This window comes from Poromitra crassiceps (assembly GCF_964638095.1).
Source record: "Poromitra crassiceps genome assembly, chromosome: 4".
Taxonomy (NCBI): domain Eukaryota; kingdom Metazoa; phylum Chordata; class Actinopteri; order Beryciformes; family Melamphaidae; genus Poromitra; species Poromitra crassiceps.
In genome coordinates, this window is record NC_139626.1 from 14,618,814 (window position 1) to 14,635,950 (window position 17,137).

The 17,137-nt window shown below is 42.4% G+C and overlaps 1 protein-coding gene across 2 annotated transcripts in view; it reads left to right on the plus strand.

Moving 5' to 3' along the window:
• The window catches only part of mms19 (MMS19 homolog, cytosolic iron-sulfur assembly component), a 42,644-nt gene extending 34,501 nt beyond the window's left edge, over positions 1 to 8,143 (plus strand). For both annotated transcript variants that reach the window (XM_083636168.1, XM_083636169.1), the window contains exons 27-31: positions 711 to 793; positions 1,849 to 2,013; positions 2,207 to 2,266; positions 3,671 to 3,771; positions 5,964 to 8,143. In XM_083636168.1, the coding sequence (XP_083492294.1) occupies positions 711 to 793; positions 1,849 to 2,013; positions 2,207 to 2,266; positions 3,671 to 3,771; positions 5,964 to 5,994 (440 nt within the window). In that variant the 3' untranslated portion in view covers positions 5,995 to 8,143. The remainder of the gene's footprint in view (positions 1 to 710; positions 794 to 1,848; positions 2,014 to 2,206; positions 2,267 to 3,670; positions 3,772 to 5,963) is intronic.
• Positions 8,144 to 17,137: the final 8,994 nt, after the last annotated feature.

A 17,137-nucleotide genomic window follows, 5' to 3' on the forward strand; every position in this document is an offset into this window, starting at 1 on the left:
GCGGGGAAGAAGCCCCTCACCTGGGAGGGTACGCGCTTTTTCGTCCCGGCAGGACCTCCGCGTTGGTGCAACAGAAACGCGCAACATACAACAGCAGCATCGAGTCAATGGATATCGCTTTGGCGTACTGTACCCAGCGAGACTCGTCATAACCATTGATGGACAGCGGCGGAACAAGAGCTCAAAGTGAAACTGCCGAATATCTTTTGAGTTGGACTGGTCAATAGTACTGTGGGTAACTAAAATAAAAAAATAAAAAACGGAATTCTCTCTTCTTTAGCACTCTTTCTAACTATAAATCCACTTCTGTTTTAATTTCCTCTCTTGCCCTCTTTTCACCACACCGCGGACACTGTGTGCACTGTAAAAAAAACAAAAAATACCACAATGTGTGATTTTGTCTGGGGATTAGTGACCTGGCTTTTGTTTTGTTGAAATGTTAATAAATGGGAGCTTCCCCAAACAGCCATCCATTCCCGACAATCCCCTCTGTGCACGAAGCCTTACATATGGTAATTAAACATCAAAACACCCGCGGCTTATAGTCCGGTGCGGCTTATAGAAGAAAAAAATAGTCACCTTTGAAGGTGCGGCTTATAGACCGGTGCGTCTTATAGTCCGGAATTTACGGTACTTGAAAAACGTCATCATTCATATAGTTTGTTCGTTCATTTCATCCTAATTGTATTGATTTTCTGTCTGACTTGCAGATAAGAAGCCAAACTACCTGAAGGCGCTGTCCAATATCGTGAACAAGCTTCCCAAACAGGTTCAGCTCACTGAGCTGCCAGCGGTGAGTGGAGAGGAAACCATGTGATGCAGATTGGCAACACCTACATATTTAAACTCTAGGACAGGGGTTCCCAACCTTTTTTGCACCGCAGACCAATTTAAAATGGGCAATATTGCTGCGTATCAAATACACTGGGCATGCGACCGCACAGACAGCCTCTGTTTATTCCTCTTTCTCTCTCATGTCTGTGAGACGTTATTTTTCTTCAGATCAGATCGATAGCCTACATATCATTGTGGATGGCCACAAATGCGTTTCCAACACTTTATGATTTCACTTTGTCGTCTTTTTTTACTACACAAAAGAGCATTTTCACCTGACGTGCAAACCGATCCAGCCTGGGGTCTTTTTAATGCGTGCGTGGGGAAGAAAAGCACAATGTTTCATTATGATCCTCTCCTTGCGCCTGTCTTTTTACTTTCGATTTAAGCTACCGCTCATTCTCATCTGTCTCCCTCGCTCGCTCTCTCTCTGTCTAATCTAAATCTAAATCTCTCTGTCGGTCTCTCTCTCTCTCTCTCTCTCTCTCTCTCTCTCTCTCTCTCTCTCTCTTTCTCCCTGCCGAATCATAGCTTCCACACGGCCTCCCAGCTAATGCTTTGCTGACCGGCACCGGTCTGGGGCCCGGTGGTTGGGAACCACTGTTCTAGGACAACCTCCACCCTCTGTCCTTTCACAGAGGTCTCAGGTGGGGGAGTGTCATTATGTCTTATAGAAAAATACATATGAACAGTTTTGGATACATTCAAAGTCAGACAGGAATCATTCAGCCAATTAGCTAATTTCTCCATAGCAACTGTGAGTAATGATGCAGATTTTTGTTTAGAATCTGCATGTGCAAATATGACTGTGTGTCATCTGCGTACATCTGCACCTTAACATCTGTGCAGATGCGAGGTAAGTCATTTATGTAGATGCCGGAAAAAATAGGACCTAAAATCGAACCTTGAGGCACCCCCTCTTCCTGTTTAGTGCTGTAAAGCCATCCAACAGATCTCCCTCCAAATCCGACCGGCTGTATCTAACCTTCCTCTCCCCTGCCTGTGGGTGTGCAGCTGCTGTCTCTGCTGCTGGAGGCGTTGTCTTGTGGGGACCAGGGGGTCCAGCTCTCCACCCTGTCCTGCCTGCAGCCTGTGCTGCTGAACCCTCCGCCCGCGCTCATCCAGCAGCTGGAGGCGCTGGTCAGTCGGTTGCTCGCCCTCACCTCCAGCCCGGCCATGGTCAGTGCCATCGCAGCTTCTATACTGTGATCAAATTATGAACATAGTCAATTTTACATTGTCTTTGTACATACTGTATGTACCGAAACCAAATACCCCCGACCCTGTCGCGTGGCAATTAAAGTTCTATTCTATACTATTCTATACCTTTACTACAATTGAATGTATTTGTTTGTTCTGTTCATTCTTGCAGAATGTGCGAACCACCTCTCTGCGGTGTATCCACGCTCTGTCCCGCTTCCCCGAACACGAGGTAACAATCAACCATACTGTCCATATTTCACGCAGCTACTGTCTCACCACTACAGTATTTTTCTAGTGGGGAACCCAAGGGACCTAAGTAAGTGTGTTTAGATCACAGCAGAATCCCTGAGAAACCCCTAAGATCTAGAGCAGGGGTTCCCAAACTTCACTTTTGTACCCTATCCTAATATACCTCCTATATTTAGTATTAGTGGACGGAATCTGATTTTTTCCCCTTCTTCGTTAGTAACTTCATAGAGAGTCTGGATTCGAGGGGTGGGTAGGGGGAGTGGTTCGGCAGACGTGAGTGGTTTTAGGGGTAGGGGGTCGGACCATTTTCCATGTTGAAAACGATTAGCCGTGTTGCTGAGGTACCCCCAAACATTGCCTAAAGTGCCATAAAGCTGAATGGCCACACCACTGTGGTGCGCTGTGGGTTTCAAGGTATTTGTGCTTGTATCATTCTGGATTTTCTGATTCATGGATGTAGACTGCTGCCTTGTTGGCATACAACCGCCAGGCAGTATTTCTAGTTTTGCATATCGTGCAGCCCTTGTGATCTATACTAGTAAGCGGCCACCAGGGCGGCGATCTAATTGTTTTGGCTTCACTTTTAGAGAGCTGATATCCCATCCATTCTTTATACAGTCAATGGCAAAAAACACAAAAAGTGAATGATCTTCCACCCCATTCATGCAAAATGTGTTTTCTGGGGCGGGATTATCAGAGCCTGGGATATGTCAAAGATTGATCAACAATGGCTGCTGTTTTAAATTGATTACAAGTACCAAGAGGACATCTTACTGTTTTGGACTGGCTCTGAGGAGGAGCTTCTATTATTTTATGATGATTTGAACACCAATAACAGAAACATAAAATTGTGTATTACATATTCAAAAAGCACTATTAATTTCCTAGACTTGACTATCTCTGAATGTACCCCCTTGCAAGCTGCTCAAGTACCCCTGGTTGGGAAACACTGCCTTATACAACCCTACGTCAAATAATCCAAACTATCCCTTTAAGACTTGACTTTGACTTTTGGGTGACTCGTCAGTCACATGACCTGGACTGTTCCACATGACATGTCCCACAATGACAAGTGAAGAGGCAGGTAGCAAGTTTACCTGTTGAAAACATTTACTCATTTGCTTCATCGATTCTGTCATTATATATTGTTTTGACAACAAGCTTTATATTAGGAAAGAGGTGAAAACAACAACTGCTGCTGTGTGGCTGTTTGTTGACATCATTACATCTCCCGGAAATCTCCGTAGCACTAGCACACCATAGCTTCAGGATTGTTACAGGGTCTGAAATCACTTATTGCAGGTTTAAGATATTAAATTGATACTGGACTTTGCACAGTTTATGAATACATTTTCCTCTTCCATCATGACCTGTGCTGTTCCAGATCCTGCCGTTCCGCTCCAGAGTTTTGCGAGGTTTGTCTCGGCCGCTGGACGACAGGAAGCGGCTGGTGAGGAGCGAGGCATCTCGAGCCCGAGGAGTCTGGTGAGGAGCACAGACCACCACACTTAAAGAGACAGCTCACCCTCAAATCCTACAAAATACACATTTCTCCCCTTACCTGTAGTGCTATTTATCCATCTAGATCAGAGATGCCCAAATTCTTTCCTATGAAGGATCCAGCAATTAATCTGGATGGAGGGTCGTGGGCCAAAAATAAATGTTGATGTTATGTGGAATTACGGTACATTACATTAAATTGTATTATATTTTATAGACAATTTACATTCTAAATATAAAATACATTTTCAAAATAAAAAAGAAAACAATAATTTTATTAGTTAGATTTAGAGTTGATTGTAAAAAGAAAAGCATAAACATATGTACTGTGAAGGGAAAGACACCTTTCTGACAGAAGGTGAATGCAACTCAAGGTGTGTAGCCCTAACCCTACCCATAGAACCCATTCTCATTCAGATATCCTGAGGTGAGAGGTCAAGGGACCCCTTTGAAAATGGCCGTGCCAGTTTTTCTCTTAACTTTATAGCGTTATTTAGCCTCCTTCCCGACAAGCTAGTTTGACATGGTTGTTGGTACCAATGGATTCCTTCGGTCTTCTAGTTTCATTATGGTATCATCACGCTAAAATGAGCCCGTCACAGCCTCTCAAAGCTGGCTGCGTTTTTTTTTTTTGTCAAGTCAAATCCATGGCGGGCCAAAACAAACGGAGCATGGGCCAAATTTGGAAGGTGGGGGTAGGGAGGTAGGTGGTCTGGCGGAGGGGTGGAACCTTGCATAAAAGGCATTCAGTTCATCTGGCAGGGTGGGTGGGGTGTTTAAAGTCAGAAGCAGCGTGGAGTCCTCTCCAAAGGTGTCTTGGGTTCAGTCAAGTTTGGACTCCAGCTGCTTTCCGAATTCCCTCTTTGTATTTATGATTGTTGTTCTGAGCATGTAGCGTCCCTGTTTGGTTGTTGTTCTGAGCGTGTAATGTGCCTGTTTGGTTGTTGTTCTGAGCGTGTAGTGTGCCTGTTTGGTTGTTGTTCTGAGTGTGTAGCGTGCCTGTTTGGTTGTTGTTCTGAGCGTGTAATGTGCCTGTTTGGTTGTTGTTCTGAGCGTGTAGTGTGCCTGTTTGGTTGTTGTTCTGAGCGTGTAGCGTGCCTGTTTGGTTGTTGTTCTGAGCATGTAGCATCCCTGTTTGGTTGTTGTTCTGAGCGTGTAGCATCCCTGTTTGGTTGTTGTTCTGAGCGTGTAGGGTGCCTGTTTGGTTGTTGTTCTGAGCGTGTAGTGTGCCTGTTTGGTTGTTGTTCTGAGCGTGTAGCATCCCTGTTTGGTTGTTGTTCTGAGCGTGTAGCGTGCCTGTTTGGTTGTTGTTCTGAGCGTGTAGCATCCCTGTTTGGTTGTTCTGAGCGTGTAGCATCCCCGTTTGGTTGTTGTTCTGAGCGTGTAGCGTCCCCGTTTGGTTGTTGTTCTGAGCGTGTAGTGTGCCTGTTTGGTTGTTGTTCTGAGCATGTAGCGTGCCTGTTTGGTTGTTGTTCTGAGGGTGTAGCGTGCCTGTTTGGTTGTTGTTCTGAGCGTGTAGCGTCCCCGTTTGGTTGTTGTTCTGAGCGTGTAGCGTGCCTGTTTGGTTGTTCTGAGCGTGTAGCGTGCCTGTTTGGTTGTTGTTCTGAGTGTGTAGCGTCCCTGTTTGGTTGTTCTGAGCGTGTAGCGTGCCTGTTTGGTTGTTCTGAGTGTGTAGCATCCCTGTTTGGTTGTTGTTCTGAGCGTGTAGCGTGCCTGTTTGGTTGTTCTGAGTGTGTAGCATCCCTGTTTGGTTGTTGTTCTGAGGGTGTAGCGTGCCTGTTTGTATTCCTCTGGTGATCCGGAGTTGAAGGCAGTGGTCCGTGCGTGGAGGGCTTCACGGACATCACTGTTAATCCATGGTTTTTGGTTGGGCATGATTTTCTTTTTAATTATTATTATTTTTTGCGGGGACTACGTGCATATTCTGTCAAAGCTTGTTCCAGCCTCTCTCCAGCTCTGCACCTGCCGGATTCGACCTGGATGTGCGTGTTTTTAACTTTTCTAAAGCTTGTTTACAGTGTCTGTGTACTCACTGAGGTTTCCTGTGGCCCTCAAGCCCTGCTGTAGCTGCAGTTTCATGTAGGAAGTAGCTAGCAGCTACTGTACTGTACATGCCCTGCTGGTGCTTGTACTCACATCTCCATGACGAGGTATATCTGTGGTTATTTTCCTCACAGGTTCCTCATAGGGAGTCCGGGAGGAAGCTGATTTCCCCGCCGCCACACATGTTGTAGGAGGAAGGAGGCGGGTCGAGCTCCAGAGGCCCAGGACCGTGGCTCTGTCTGCAGCCCGGGCAGCAGCACCCTCTGCTGGGACAAATCCGTCGCTGCTACCCCCCCCCCCCCCCCCCCCCCCCCCATCCTCTCTCTCTCTGGATCTTCCAGCCTCCACCACTTCAAAAAACAATTCCCTCCATCCTGCCGTCTTCTCCAAGAGTTTTTTAACTGCCATGTTTTTGTTTTCACTGCTTCTTTTTCTTCTTTTCTTGATGAACACACAAAAGAGAGGGTTTTGTCTGACAGACATTTAGATAGAAATGAAGTGTAAAGAAGGGGGGATGAGCAGCAGCCAGATAAACGTCTCTCTCGCTTTGTATGGGAGAGAATGATGTGTCCGATTCATGCAGATGATCAGTCTTTCATTTCTTGAACACCTTGTAGAACATGATCTAAGTTGGCGTTCAGATGATAAAGCAAGGGATCTCTGTCTGCGTGTTCTTTGCATATTTCAAGAACCATTCGTCCCGTCGACAAGGTACCTGCTGTGGACTCAAGGATGATGTGCAGTGATGGACTGGGTTGCGATGTTTTCACACACTTTAAACTGTCAGTTCATGTCAGCCATCGACACACGGGTCTCATTGAAATACACAGGATATTGTCAGTTTTTTTTACATATACTTTTTTTTTCATGTGAATGCAGCGAAAGTCGAGATATTTCAATTGTAAATTTCAAAACCGCCACCAACTGACTGATTTAAAACAGCCAGCAAGTGACTGTGATTTCAAACAGCCACCAACTGACTGATTTGGCATTTCTAGTGTTCATGTCCGACAAGGTTTAGGATGAGTTTCATTCCAAAATGAGATAAACCATCATTTAAAAAAGAGACACTAATTCACTCAGACACTCAGTTGTTGGCGGTTCGTTTGAGATCTCCCCAGTTGAGCCCACTACCAGCCATTTCTGCCTGGACACCATCTTCCTCAGCGGTTCCTGGGACCACCTCTTTTCCTTGTTCCTTGGGGGTTTCATTTCAGAGCTTGTCGATTTATGTTTGTGGCAGGTTTTCTGAGGACGTGTCCAATCCATCTCCACTTTCTCCTTCCAATTTGGAGGTCAATCCTGGTCTGTTCTTCTCCCGTGGCGCGGGGACGTCTGACCAAGCCGGAAGTACCGCTACTGGGAATTGAACCGGGGTCTCAGAGATGGTGGGCAAGTTCTTTTACCTCTACACTACCCAGACTTGCTTCTCCTGCATTTGTGTGTGAAAAGAGAGCTCATAAGGAGACCTCTGCTTAAAAAAACATTTTGACTTATTTATCAAATTAATAATAATATTATCAAATTAATATTGCTTGGTGAATTTCCGGTAGCATTATTGTTTCCCAAATAGGTTATAGTGTTTTGGATTGAAACTCTTCATACAACCGGCATTAAATTTAGACATGCAACCTCCCATACAGAGAGAGAAACAGAAAAGATGTCATATGGATGATTGGGGAAAATGGCGCAACAATCAGTTTTGAAACCATTGTGAGTGTTCAGCCCCCCCAAAATCCCATCTTTGTCACGTTTTTGGGAATCTGAGCAGCATCTGATCTGGAGAGTTGAAGATCTTCTGTCCTTGGACCTCCAGCAGCAGAGCCAAATGAAACCTGACTGCAGCACTTCACCAAGCATGCACTGACTGCCTTCAGTCTTGGATCCAGATGAATGTTATGTCTTATGAATAGGCTGGTGGGTTTGATTGATGTCACTGGGGTGCAGCGGCTGGGTGGAGTTATGAAGTGGGACCGGGGGGTAAAGTGTTTATGTGCCAAGTATCCTCCAGTCGGCACACGGGGAGATTAATCAAATGCTCCATGAACGCACAAGCTAAAGCGAGACTCATTTTAAGTGTGATATTAGATAATTGAATAACTATATTGAGGTTGTAACTTTGCTGGGCTCAGATTGTAAGTTATGTAACAGTGTGTTGAGCCTCTGCCTTATTCACTCTGTTGAAAGATTGAGGCGATTATATAAGTTGTTTTATCATTTCATTAAGGTTCAACTTATGCCAAGGATATATGGACGATATTTAAAATGTCTAACTTAAAATGCCATTAAAACTCATTCTTTTTTTGTAATTGCATGACAAGTGTTGTGCGTTTTATTCTGTTATGTTGAAAATGAGAACACTGCAGACCAGAGACGTCAAACACACTGGTTTTATAATGGATAGAAAGGAAAAATCAAACAAGCGCAGCTTCCATTGGTTAAAAATTATACCACATGTCAAGTCATCTGTCTACAGCAGGGGTGCCCAAACCTTTTTAGGATATTAGAGCTACTTACAGAAAAATAAAACTATAGTTGCGAGCTACTTCTTTTCCCCTTGTCCCCCCAAGTACATATTTCACACATTTTAACAGTATTATATTATTTATTTAACATTAAATTATGTTCTAATGTTAAATACTGTAGATACTGAGTTAGCTATACATGAGTGGGATTTAGTTTATGCAATAAAAATAAAATAATACATTGTGGATTTCTTTGGCGAGCTAACATACATAGCTAACACATACAGTTACAAAGTGTTTCAAAAATGATGTTGGAACGTTAGAAATGCCTCTATCTTCTACTCTACTGACATGTGGAAGTTGATGCCAGCTTCTCTGGTCTCTTTGGTCCTTTTAGTGCAGCAGTTAGGTCCAAAAGACAGTGGTTGCTTCCCATAGTACGCTGTTGTAGTTGTTGGTAAAGGTCTCCTTGGGGGTCTCCTTGAGGTTATTATAATCTAAAAATTATAAAAATGGTAGACATTTGGTATCATTTTAGACAGTTACAATTGACTTATCCACTTTACCTGAATAAAACTACTATATATATCTATATCTATAGATAGATATATATATACATACACACACAGCCTATATATTCTATAATAAAATTGCCTGGGCAGGTGGTGTGTCAGTAACGATTTGCATCACATTCGTGATGTTGCAACCGATACCATGCCACCCCAGACACCCCCCCCCCACACACACACACCCCCATATATACATACATACACTGTATTAGGCCACTTTCACTATTGACTCCAATGACAGTCAGCTGAGAAGTGTACCAATGGCGGACGGTTGGTCCCAGTCTTTAATGTAGTGTTATATCTCTATGACTTTAACCATGTTTAGTAAGAGATAGCACATCCAAATCATTTATTATCAAAGAGGCAAGGAACATTGTCCACAATATAGGACCTAGGTACAAAACCCACTGACACTTTATTTGGATAGTCAGGTGTAGATACTCAAATAATCAGATGTCAAAGTATGTTTGTTACGTCCCTTAAATGAGTGTCTAGGGTGAAAAGGTGTAACATAAGGAGTCCAGGAAAAACAGAGTGAAACTGAGTTCAAAGTAAACTAGACTAAACAAAAAGACAACGAGAAAAGGGGGAGTAAAGAAAAGGGTGACACACCCCTACAGGGCTTCCTTAACCCATTGATACCTGATGCAGCATTTGCGTGTATATCCCTCATTTGTGTGTGTATCCCTTTAAGACCGTGTGACGGTCTTAAAGGGATACACACACAAATGCTGCATCAGGTATCAATGGGTTAATATTCACATTAAATAGGAAGCAATCAACAAAAAGTCAAGTGAGATACAAAGTAGCTAAGTAGACCAATGAGTGTGTGCATGAAAAATAGTTAGGCTACATCTAACAAAAGGCCCAGAAGCATAGGCTAAAGCAAGGCCAATGAGAGTAACTTCAAAGTTACAAAGCCAGCAAATAGGCTGAGACAACACAAAACCTGCAAATATGCTGACAGCTATAGAAATAGCTATAGCTTCAAAGCACACACAATAAACAAGTGCTGGCTGTCAAGTGGCCAAAGGGCACACAAAAAAACTAACCAAAAAGAGAGCTAGTAAAGTTAGCTGAAAGTAGCAAAAAGAGCTAGTAGGATACACAAGGCTATGTAAGAAACAGAGTTTCAAACACAACCAGAGGGCACATGGCAGGTGGCGGGCCAGTGTTAAGCACGCAGAGCACTCCGCTAACAGACCCCCAGCACCATTTTGGAACACTGGAGCTTATGTAGGGCATGCAGGTCTGAAGCAGCCAATCAGCAGCAACGACTCAGCCAATTGGTGTTGATTGCCAACCAGCTCCAGGTGAGGGCTCCTCAAGAGGGCATCATGGCACCAGTGGGGGTGTGTCTCGGACAGAGAGAATGAGGCATGGAAAGAAACAGGATAGACCCATTTTGTGCCGAAAAGACAGGGTAAACACAGGTGCAAGCAAAACACTAATGAGGGTTTCCAACTTCCAATCATTGGAATTTGGAAACCCTCATTAGTGTTTTGCTTGCACCTGTGTTTACCCTGTCTTTTCGGCACAAAATGGCCCCCATGAAATGGGTCTATTGAGACACACACACAACCCAGACCAGGCTTTGACAGAGGCACCCCCTCCCATTACAATTTACATATTGTAAAATAAATAAGTCCAAGGGCCGTAACAGTGTTAAACAAAACCTCACTTGCTTTTTTTGCTACATTTTTTTGGTCTAGCCTGACCATAACCCCCCCCCCCCCAACACTGACCGTATTTCTAACATTAACCCCAACTGAACTGTGACCATGCAATCTGGGAAACAGCCTGTATACTTTTCAGTTATATAGTCATAACAAAATCATTCAGTCCTGTATTTATTGTCAGCACACAATTTTGTTAGTTTGTTTACATGAAGTAATTCAACTTGTTTAGTCAAGTAAAACAAAAGTACAGGCTCTGAAATAAAGTATAAAAGTAAAAAAGTATTCCTAGTTGTTTCTCTGCCAAGCTAACTGAAACTCGCGTCATATTAATATAATTTGAAGACTAATAAACTTAAGATCCCCTCCAAACATGTTTTAAGATGTATAAAGTATATACTACATTTTGATAAATTATTTTTGTGATATGGTTTTCCCACAAAAAACGTGTCTGTTACATTACTTGTTACTTGTCTGTCGTGCATGGAAACTAAGTAACTAGCCTGTTTTAAAAATGTAAGGAGTAGAAAGTACAGATATTTGTGTTAAAGTGTAAAACTATACTCAGTATAGTACAGATACAACTCAGCTAGTACAGATACCTGAAAATCCTGCTTTAACAAAGTATTTGTACTTAGTTACTTCCAATCTCTGACTAAATGTAATAGTGAAGAAAGTTTTTAATTCAAATAAATCTAAGGCACTCAATTTCACTGAAACAGTTCAATATGAGCATGCAGATTACTCTGTGTGACGGGGCGTCAGTGGTGAGTCTCTGTGTGACGGGGCGTCAGGGGTGAGCCTCTGTGACGGGGTGTCAGTGGTGAGTCTCTGTGTGACGGGGCGTCAGTGGTGAGTCTCTGTGTGACGGGGTGTCAGGGGTGAGTCTCTGTGACGGGGTGTCAGGGGTGAGTCTCTGTGACGGGGTGTCAGGGGTGAGTATCTGTGTGACGGGGCGTCAGTGGTGAGTCTCTATGTGACGGGGCGTCAGTGGTGAGTCTCTGTGTGACGGGGCGTCAGGGGTGAGTCTGTGATGGGGTGTCAGTGGTGAGTTACTCTGTGTGACGGGGCGTCAGGGGTGAGTCTCTGTGACGGGGCGTCAGTGGTGAGTCTCTGTGTGACGGGGCATCAGGGGTGAGTCTGTGACGGGGTGTCAGTGGTGAGTTACTCTGTGTCGGGGCTGTCAGTGGTGAGTTACTCTGTGTCGGGGCTGTCAGTGGTGAGTCTCTGTGTGAGGGGGGTCAGTGGTGAGTTACTCTGTGTCGGGGGTGTCAGTGGTGAGTTACTCTGTGTCGGGGCTGTCAGTGGTGAGTCTGTGACGGGGTGTCAGTGGTGAGTTACTCTGTGTCGGGGGTGTCAGTGGTGAGTCTCTGTGTGAGGGGGGTCAGTGGTGAGTTACTCTGTGTGAGGGGCGTCAGTGGTGAGTTACTCTGAGTGAGGCGTCGGTGGTGAGTTGCAGAGGTCAGTGGTGCAGCAGGACCGCGTCACCATGGGGGGGATTGGGTGATCGTTGTTGCATTCCATTTGAGTAGCACATCGTAGCACCACCAAATCTTCTTCATCTGGGAATAACACAACACACACACACACACACACACACACACACACACATACACACACACATCCATACACAGACATAGGATCAATGTATATCCATTGGTATCCAGCAGATGTGGAAAGTAACTAATTATTGTAATTAAGTAGCTTTTTTTTTTGTGTACTTGTACTTTTCCTTGAGTAGTTTTTTTTACTCTTTCCAACCCTGATATCCAGAATAAACAAAGAACAGGGGGAAACTGGCATTACATCTGATACATATTTAAGAAGTATGCTTAATTCTTTGCTAATACAGCTCAAATATTGTTTTCTAGAAATGCACCGGCAGGAGTTAGGGCATGGGAGGATCACGCTATTCCCCGCAGTTGCCCTCCCCCCGAACAGGTGCCCCGACCAACCAGAGGAGGCGCTAGTGTAGCGACCAGGAATCATACCCCACCGGCTTCCCACCCGCAGACACGGCCAATTGTGTCTGTAGGAACGTCTGACCAAGTTGAAAATACCTCTGCCGGAAATTGAACCCAGGTCTCCGCGGTGGTACGTGAGTGCTTTTACCTCTACACTACCCAGACGCCCCCAGTACCCCCCCCCCCCCCCCCCAATATCTCAACAAAATGAACAATATTCAGATAACTCAAACATCTTAGTCTTGGAGTCTAATTCACACAACCACCCATACATGACAGTAAAAGGGAGTGAGAAATGTGAGTGTTATTTAGTTCTAATTCAGTTACAAAGTTAACTCTAATCAGGAGTTTTATGAGGAAGTATTTGCTTACCGGCCGGCCGGTGCATTACAATTCTGGTACAGTAGCTGGAAAGTCCTCCACATTCCTCTTTCTCTAGTTTGTCTATGTCAGACAGCAGGCACCTCTGTGGGCTTCCATCCGTGACGTGCATACAGTGATAACACCACAGTGCCTGGACCGCTGCAAAATGACATGTGTTCATGTCATATGTTAATGACATGTGTTCATGATGTTCATACAGCTGTTTCATCTGATAAAGCTCTCATTGGTCCACTTGCCATGGCTTTTCTCGGCTCTATAATTCAGTGGTTCCCAACCTTGGGGTTGCGACCCTAAGTGGGGTCACGATTTTAACACCACACACAATTTAAAACTAACGAAGAGGATTAGGGCCACTGTGTGTGTGTGTGTGTGTGTGTGTGTGTGTGTGTGTGTGTTTTAGTTTGGAGTTTTAAAAAATCTGGAGAATTGTTATTGACAGGGAGAATGCCTATTCATAAACGTTAAAATGTAGCTAAATGTGTCCAAACAAAACAATCATCAATGTTCATAAGATTCATTACACATGTGTCAATCATATATATAGGCTATGTAAGGTAAATACAAATACAAAGCAATAAACGAGCAAACAAAATCTATTTCTAAAGAGTTTTGTGGTTTGGGTTCTTCTATTCTGTGAGAATGCACTCCAACAAATCAAAAATTATTCACAAGGTCATAGAGTACGGCAGGAATGAGTCTGGAAGACCTGGATGTTAGCACTTCTGGCACTTAAGTGTAAAAGTCAATGGGATTTTTGTGTGTGTGTGTGTGTGTGTGTGTGTGTGTGTGTGTGTGTGTGTGTGTGTGAGAGAGAGATAGAGAGAGATCGTAGGTACACATTTTTACAACAATTATGTCAAAACGACAAATTACTAAACAAATTGAAAGTTTTAAACATCCAAAGAAAATAAAAAAGAAATTATATGAATGGAGTTACTTACATGTATAGTAGGTAACAGCTAAAAGTAGAGTGAGGATAAATGCAGAGGAAGCCATTTTTTCCACTGTAAAATAAAGTACATAATTATTGTTGAGATTTGTGTCAAGAAAACTAAGAATTAAAAATGGAAAAATGTGGTTGAGACTGTCATAATATTACGCATATTCATACAAGTGCTATTATGAAACAGGTTAAATGCAAAGTAGGCTATTTAATATAATTTTGATAAATCAAAAATATGTACCACATCAAATCAAATTGTCAGTGATAATAGTCTTAAGAAGACCACACCATTTTCATGTGGGGAAAAAAGGTCAATATTCCAGCTGTATTAGAAAAGATATATTTTGGTATGCGAGCAGTACCTTACCTCTCTGGCTGCATCAATGTGAATTCAGAATGCTTGTTTCCCTTATATGTGACATCTGATCCTCTCGCATTGTCTAAATTGAGGACAACCGGTTGTCTCACAAGTATCACATATCTGTTTTGATCAAGTATCTAAGGACATCCTTCAAACAGCAAAGTTTGTCTTCAAAGCAGTTCGTCATCGGCTTCCCACTAAATGTTCAAAAAGTTTCTTCAGAAGAAGTGAAGAAAGTCATAGTCACAATATAAGATGGATTTTTTTTGCCTCTTACTCAAACATCCATGTCTCAGTTTAGTCTTCATTTGAGCCATTTGATTTGAGCCAAAGTTTTCAATCAGCTCCCCTCATCTAAAATAAGAATCTAATAATGATCATTTAAAATCTAATCTAATAATAATAATCTAAAATAAACAAATAAAAATAAATAAAAATAAAACTGTATTTATTTAATAATCTTCATGCTTATCATGTCTCATTCATGCATGTTGGACTTGTTTTTTTCCCAGAGTCTTTGTGTCTTTCATCCCTGCAGGAGCTATGGATGCAGGATGTTTCCTCCATGATCTCGAAACCCACCGCTACTATTAATATTATTAGTCCTGATTTTATTATTACTACAGTTATCATTGTTATAACTGTGCATTATTATCACTACTTATGTTTTCACTTATTACAGTTGTTAATGGTAGCTATTAGGGATGAGCCGAGTACTCTGATGAAACGAGTATCCGAGTATCCGGTACAGATAATGTACTTTTTGCGATTATCATCCGAGTACAATTATGTCAATATCCGTACTCCTGATTAGGGCTGGGTATCATTAAAAAAATTACGATACCACGACCAATACCATGCAGTACCCTTAAAGTGACTCAAGTAGGATACTTCATTCAATCACCTTTTTTCCCCCCATACTTTAAACGTTTTGGTGGCATCTCGGCACGCTGAACTTCCGCAAACAACAACAACAACAACAACAACAAAACATAAGCCACACCCACTTTCAGTCTAAACCATACACACTTTTGATTTAAGCCACACCCCCTCTGAGTAGGGATACGGATACAGGTAATAGAGTACCGCAGGAATGAGTCCGGAAGTAGCATGTTGGTATTAGAATGAGGATTTTGCTTAAATGCATTGAATTACGTTTGTGGTCAACACATTTTATGAAACTGCAGCCTTTGTGTCAGGCTAATCTTCACAAACGTGGACCACTTTTATGACTTTTAAATGTGTGTTTTTTTACGTGATTTTCAGAAAACGTTGAAAAAGTCATAAAAGTGGTCCTCATTTTGTTAAGATTATCTTACTGACACAATGGCCGTAGTTTCAGAAACTTTTGTTAACAACCACAGACCTTATTTCATGCATTTGCATGCAAAATCCACATTCTAAAATCCCTCCCATAGGATTTTCCTCTGAGGACCACCCTACAAAGATAGCCTACGTCATCCCTGCGGTGCTCTATTTTAGTTGGTTAAAAGGATTCACTAAACAGCCAAACAGTTCAACAGATAGCTACATAATAGAGCTGAACAGTCACGTCACATTTCTTGCCCCATTTTATGTGGCCCGCAAAGAGCTAACAAAGAATGCCATTTATGCAATAGCCTACAATTCTAATTGTAATTAGTTATAATAGTTGTAGGCTACTGTCTGTTTGCCATTATTTCTCCTATACTTCTTCTTTCAGAGTTAGTTATTAATTATTAAGTTATTCCAAAAAAAAACTATAATAATCGAATGAGAGGCAATTACGGTATGTAATATGATAACAATTAGGCTACATTTATGTCGTGTTACATTTACAACCGGCCCTTTGAGGGCAACCATAATGCTGAGTTTGACACCCCTATGAATGTAACAAAGTTCACTTCTTTCGTCTTTGGCCTGGGAGCACCAACTGAAGATCGCTGCTATTGGTATTTCAATCATGAGAGACTTGTAGGACATTTTAACAATCTTTATTGAATCAGAATAGACAGTTTGAGTATGGCGTATGACTCCATGATGTGACGCTCCTCTTGCTATGAGAGAGGGTCAGTGCTACACTAAATTATGATTCAGTCACGTCTCTCTTTGTCCAGAAATTCATATTTCCTGTTCCTGAAGCACATCATGGTAACAAAGGCAGCCTAGATTTCTATGACAGCCATCTCATATGACCTGAGAATTCAATACTGTGTTTGGATCTTTTCACGTCTCATCAGCATGACATGTTTGTTATATGATGGAAGAGGTTGAGTTTCCACATCTTCTCGTCAACATGTTCAAATAAGGTCTGCATCATTTAGAGTTAATTTAGTGATTTGAATGGACGTTTAGGATACTTGAAGTTTAGTTGCCTCTTGTGGACATTTTCAGATGTTCCTATTTCAGGATCCCAGAGGTAATCTATCGTTGACAACCCAGATAGATTGTTCTTTGTTACATGATCACATGGCTGCAGGGTGGTGGCTGACACACAATGGGTGGGCTGCTTCAGGTTACATAATGAAATCCCATACACAGACTTGTCTTGGTTGTGTTATCAGCAAGAACAAAACGCAAAACAGTCCATCCCTTATTGTATGGTGTACCCATACAAACAAATAGCTTTGCTCACTCTCTTCAGGATAATAGGATTTTTTTTTTGACATAACAGGGATAGGTTCTCAGCTTTTTCATGTATTTTCATACATACTCAAAGTGTATACAAAAAGGGTACTGTAGGCTACTACATTTTTTTTTATACCACATTGACTTTTTTTTTGCATATTATAGTGTATTTATATGAATGCCTTTTACCCTTTACGGGTTAAATAGTGTATTAGACTCATTACTATTATTGTGTGCTTTGTATTATTGTATTTATTATACGCATTGTATTTTTAATAATGATGATGATGTCACGTGACAAAACAAGCAGGATTTGCCGGCTCGCTGCATGGCTTGAAG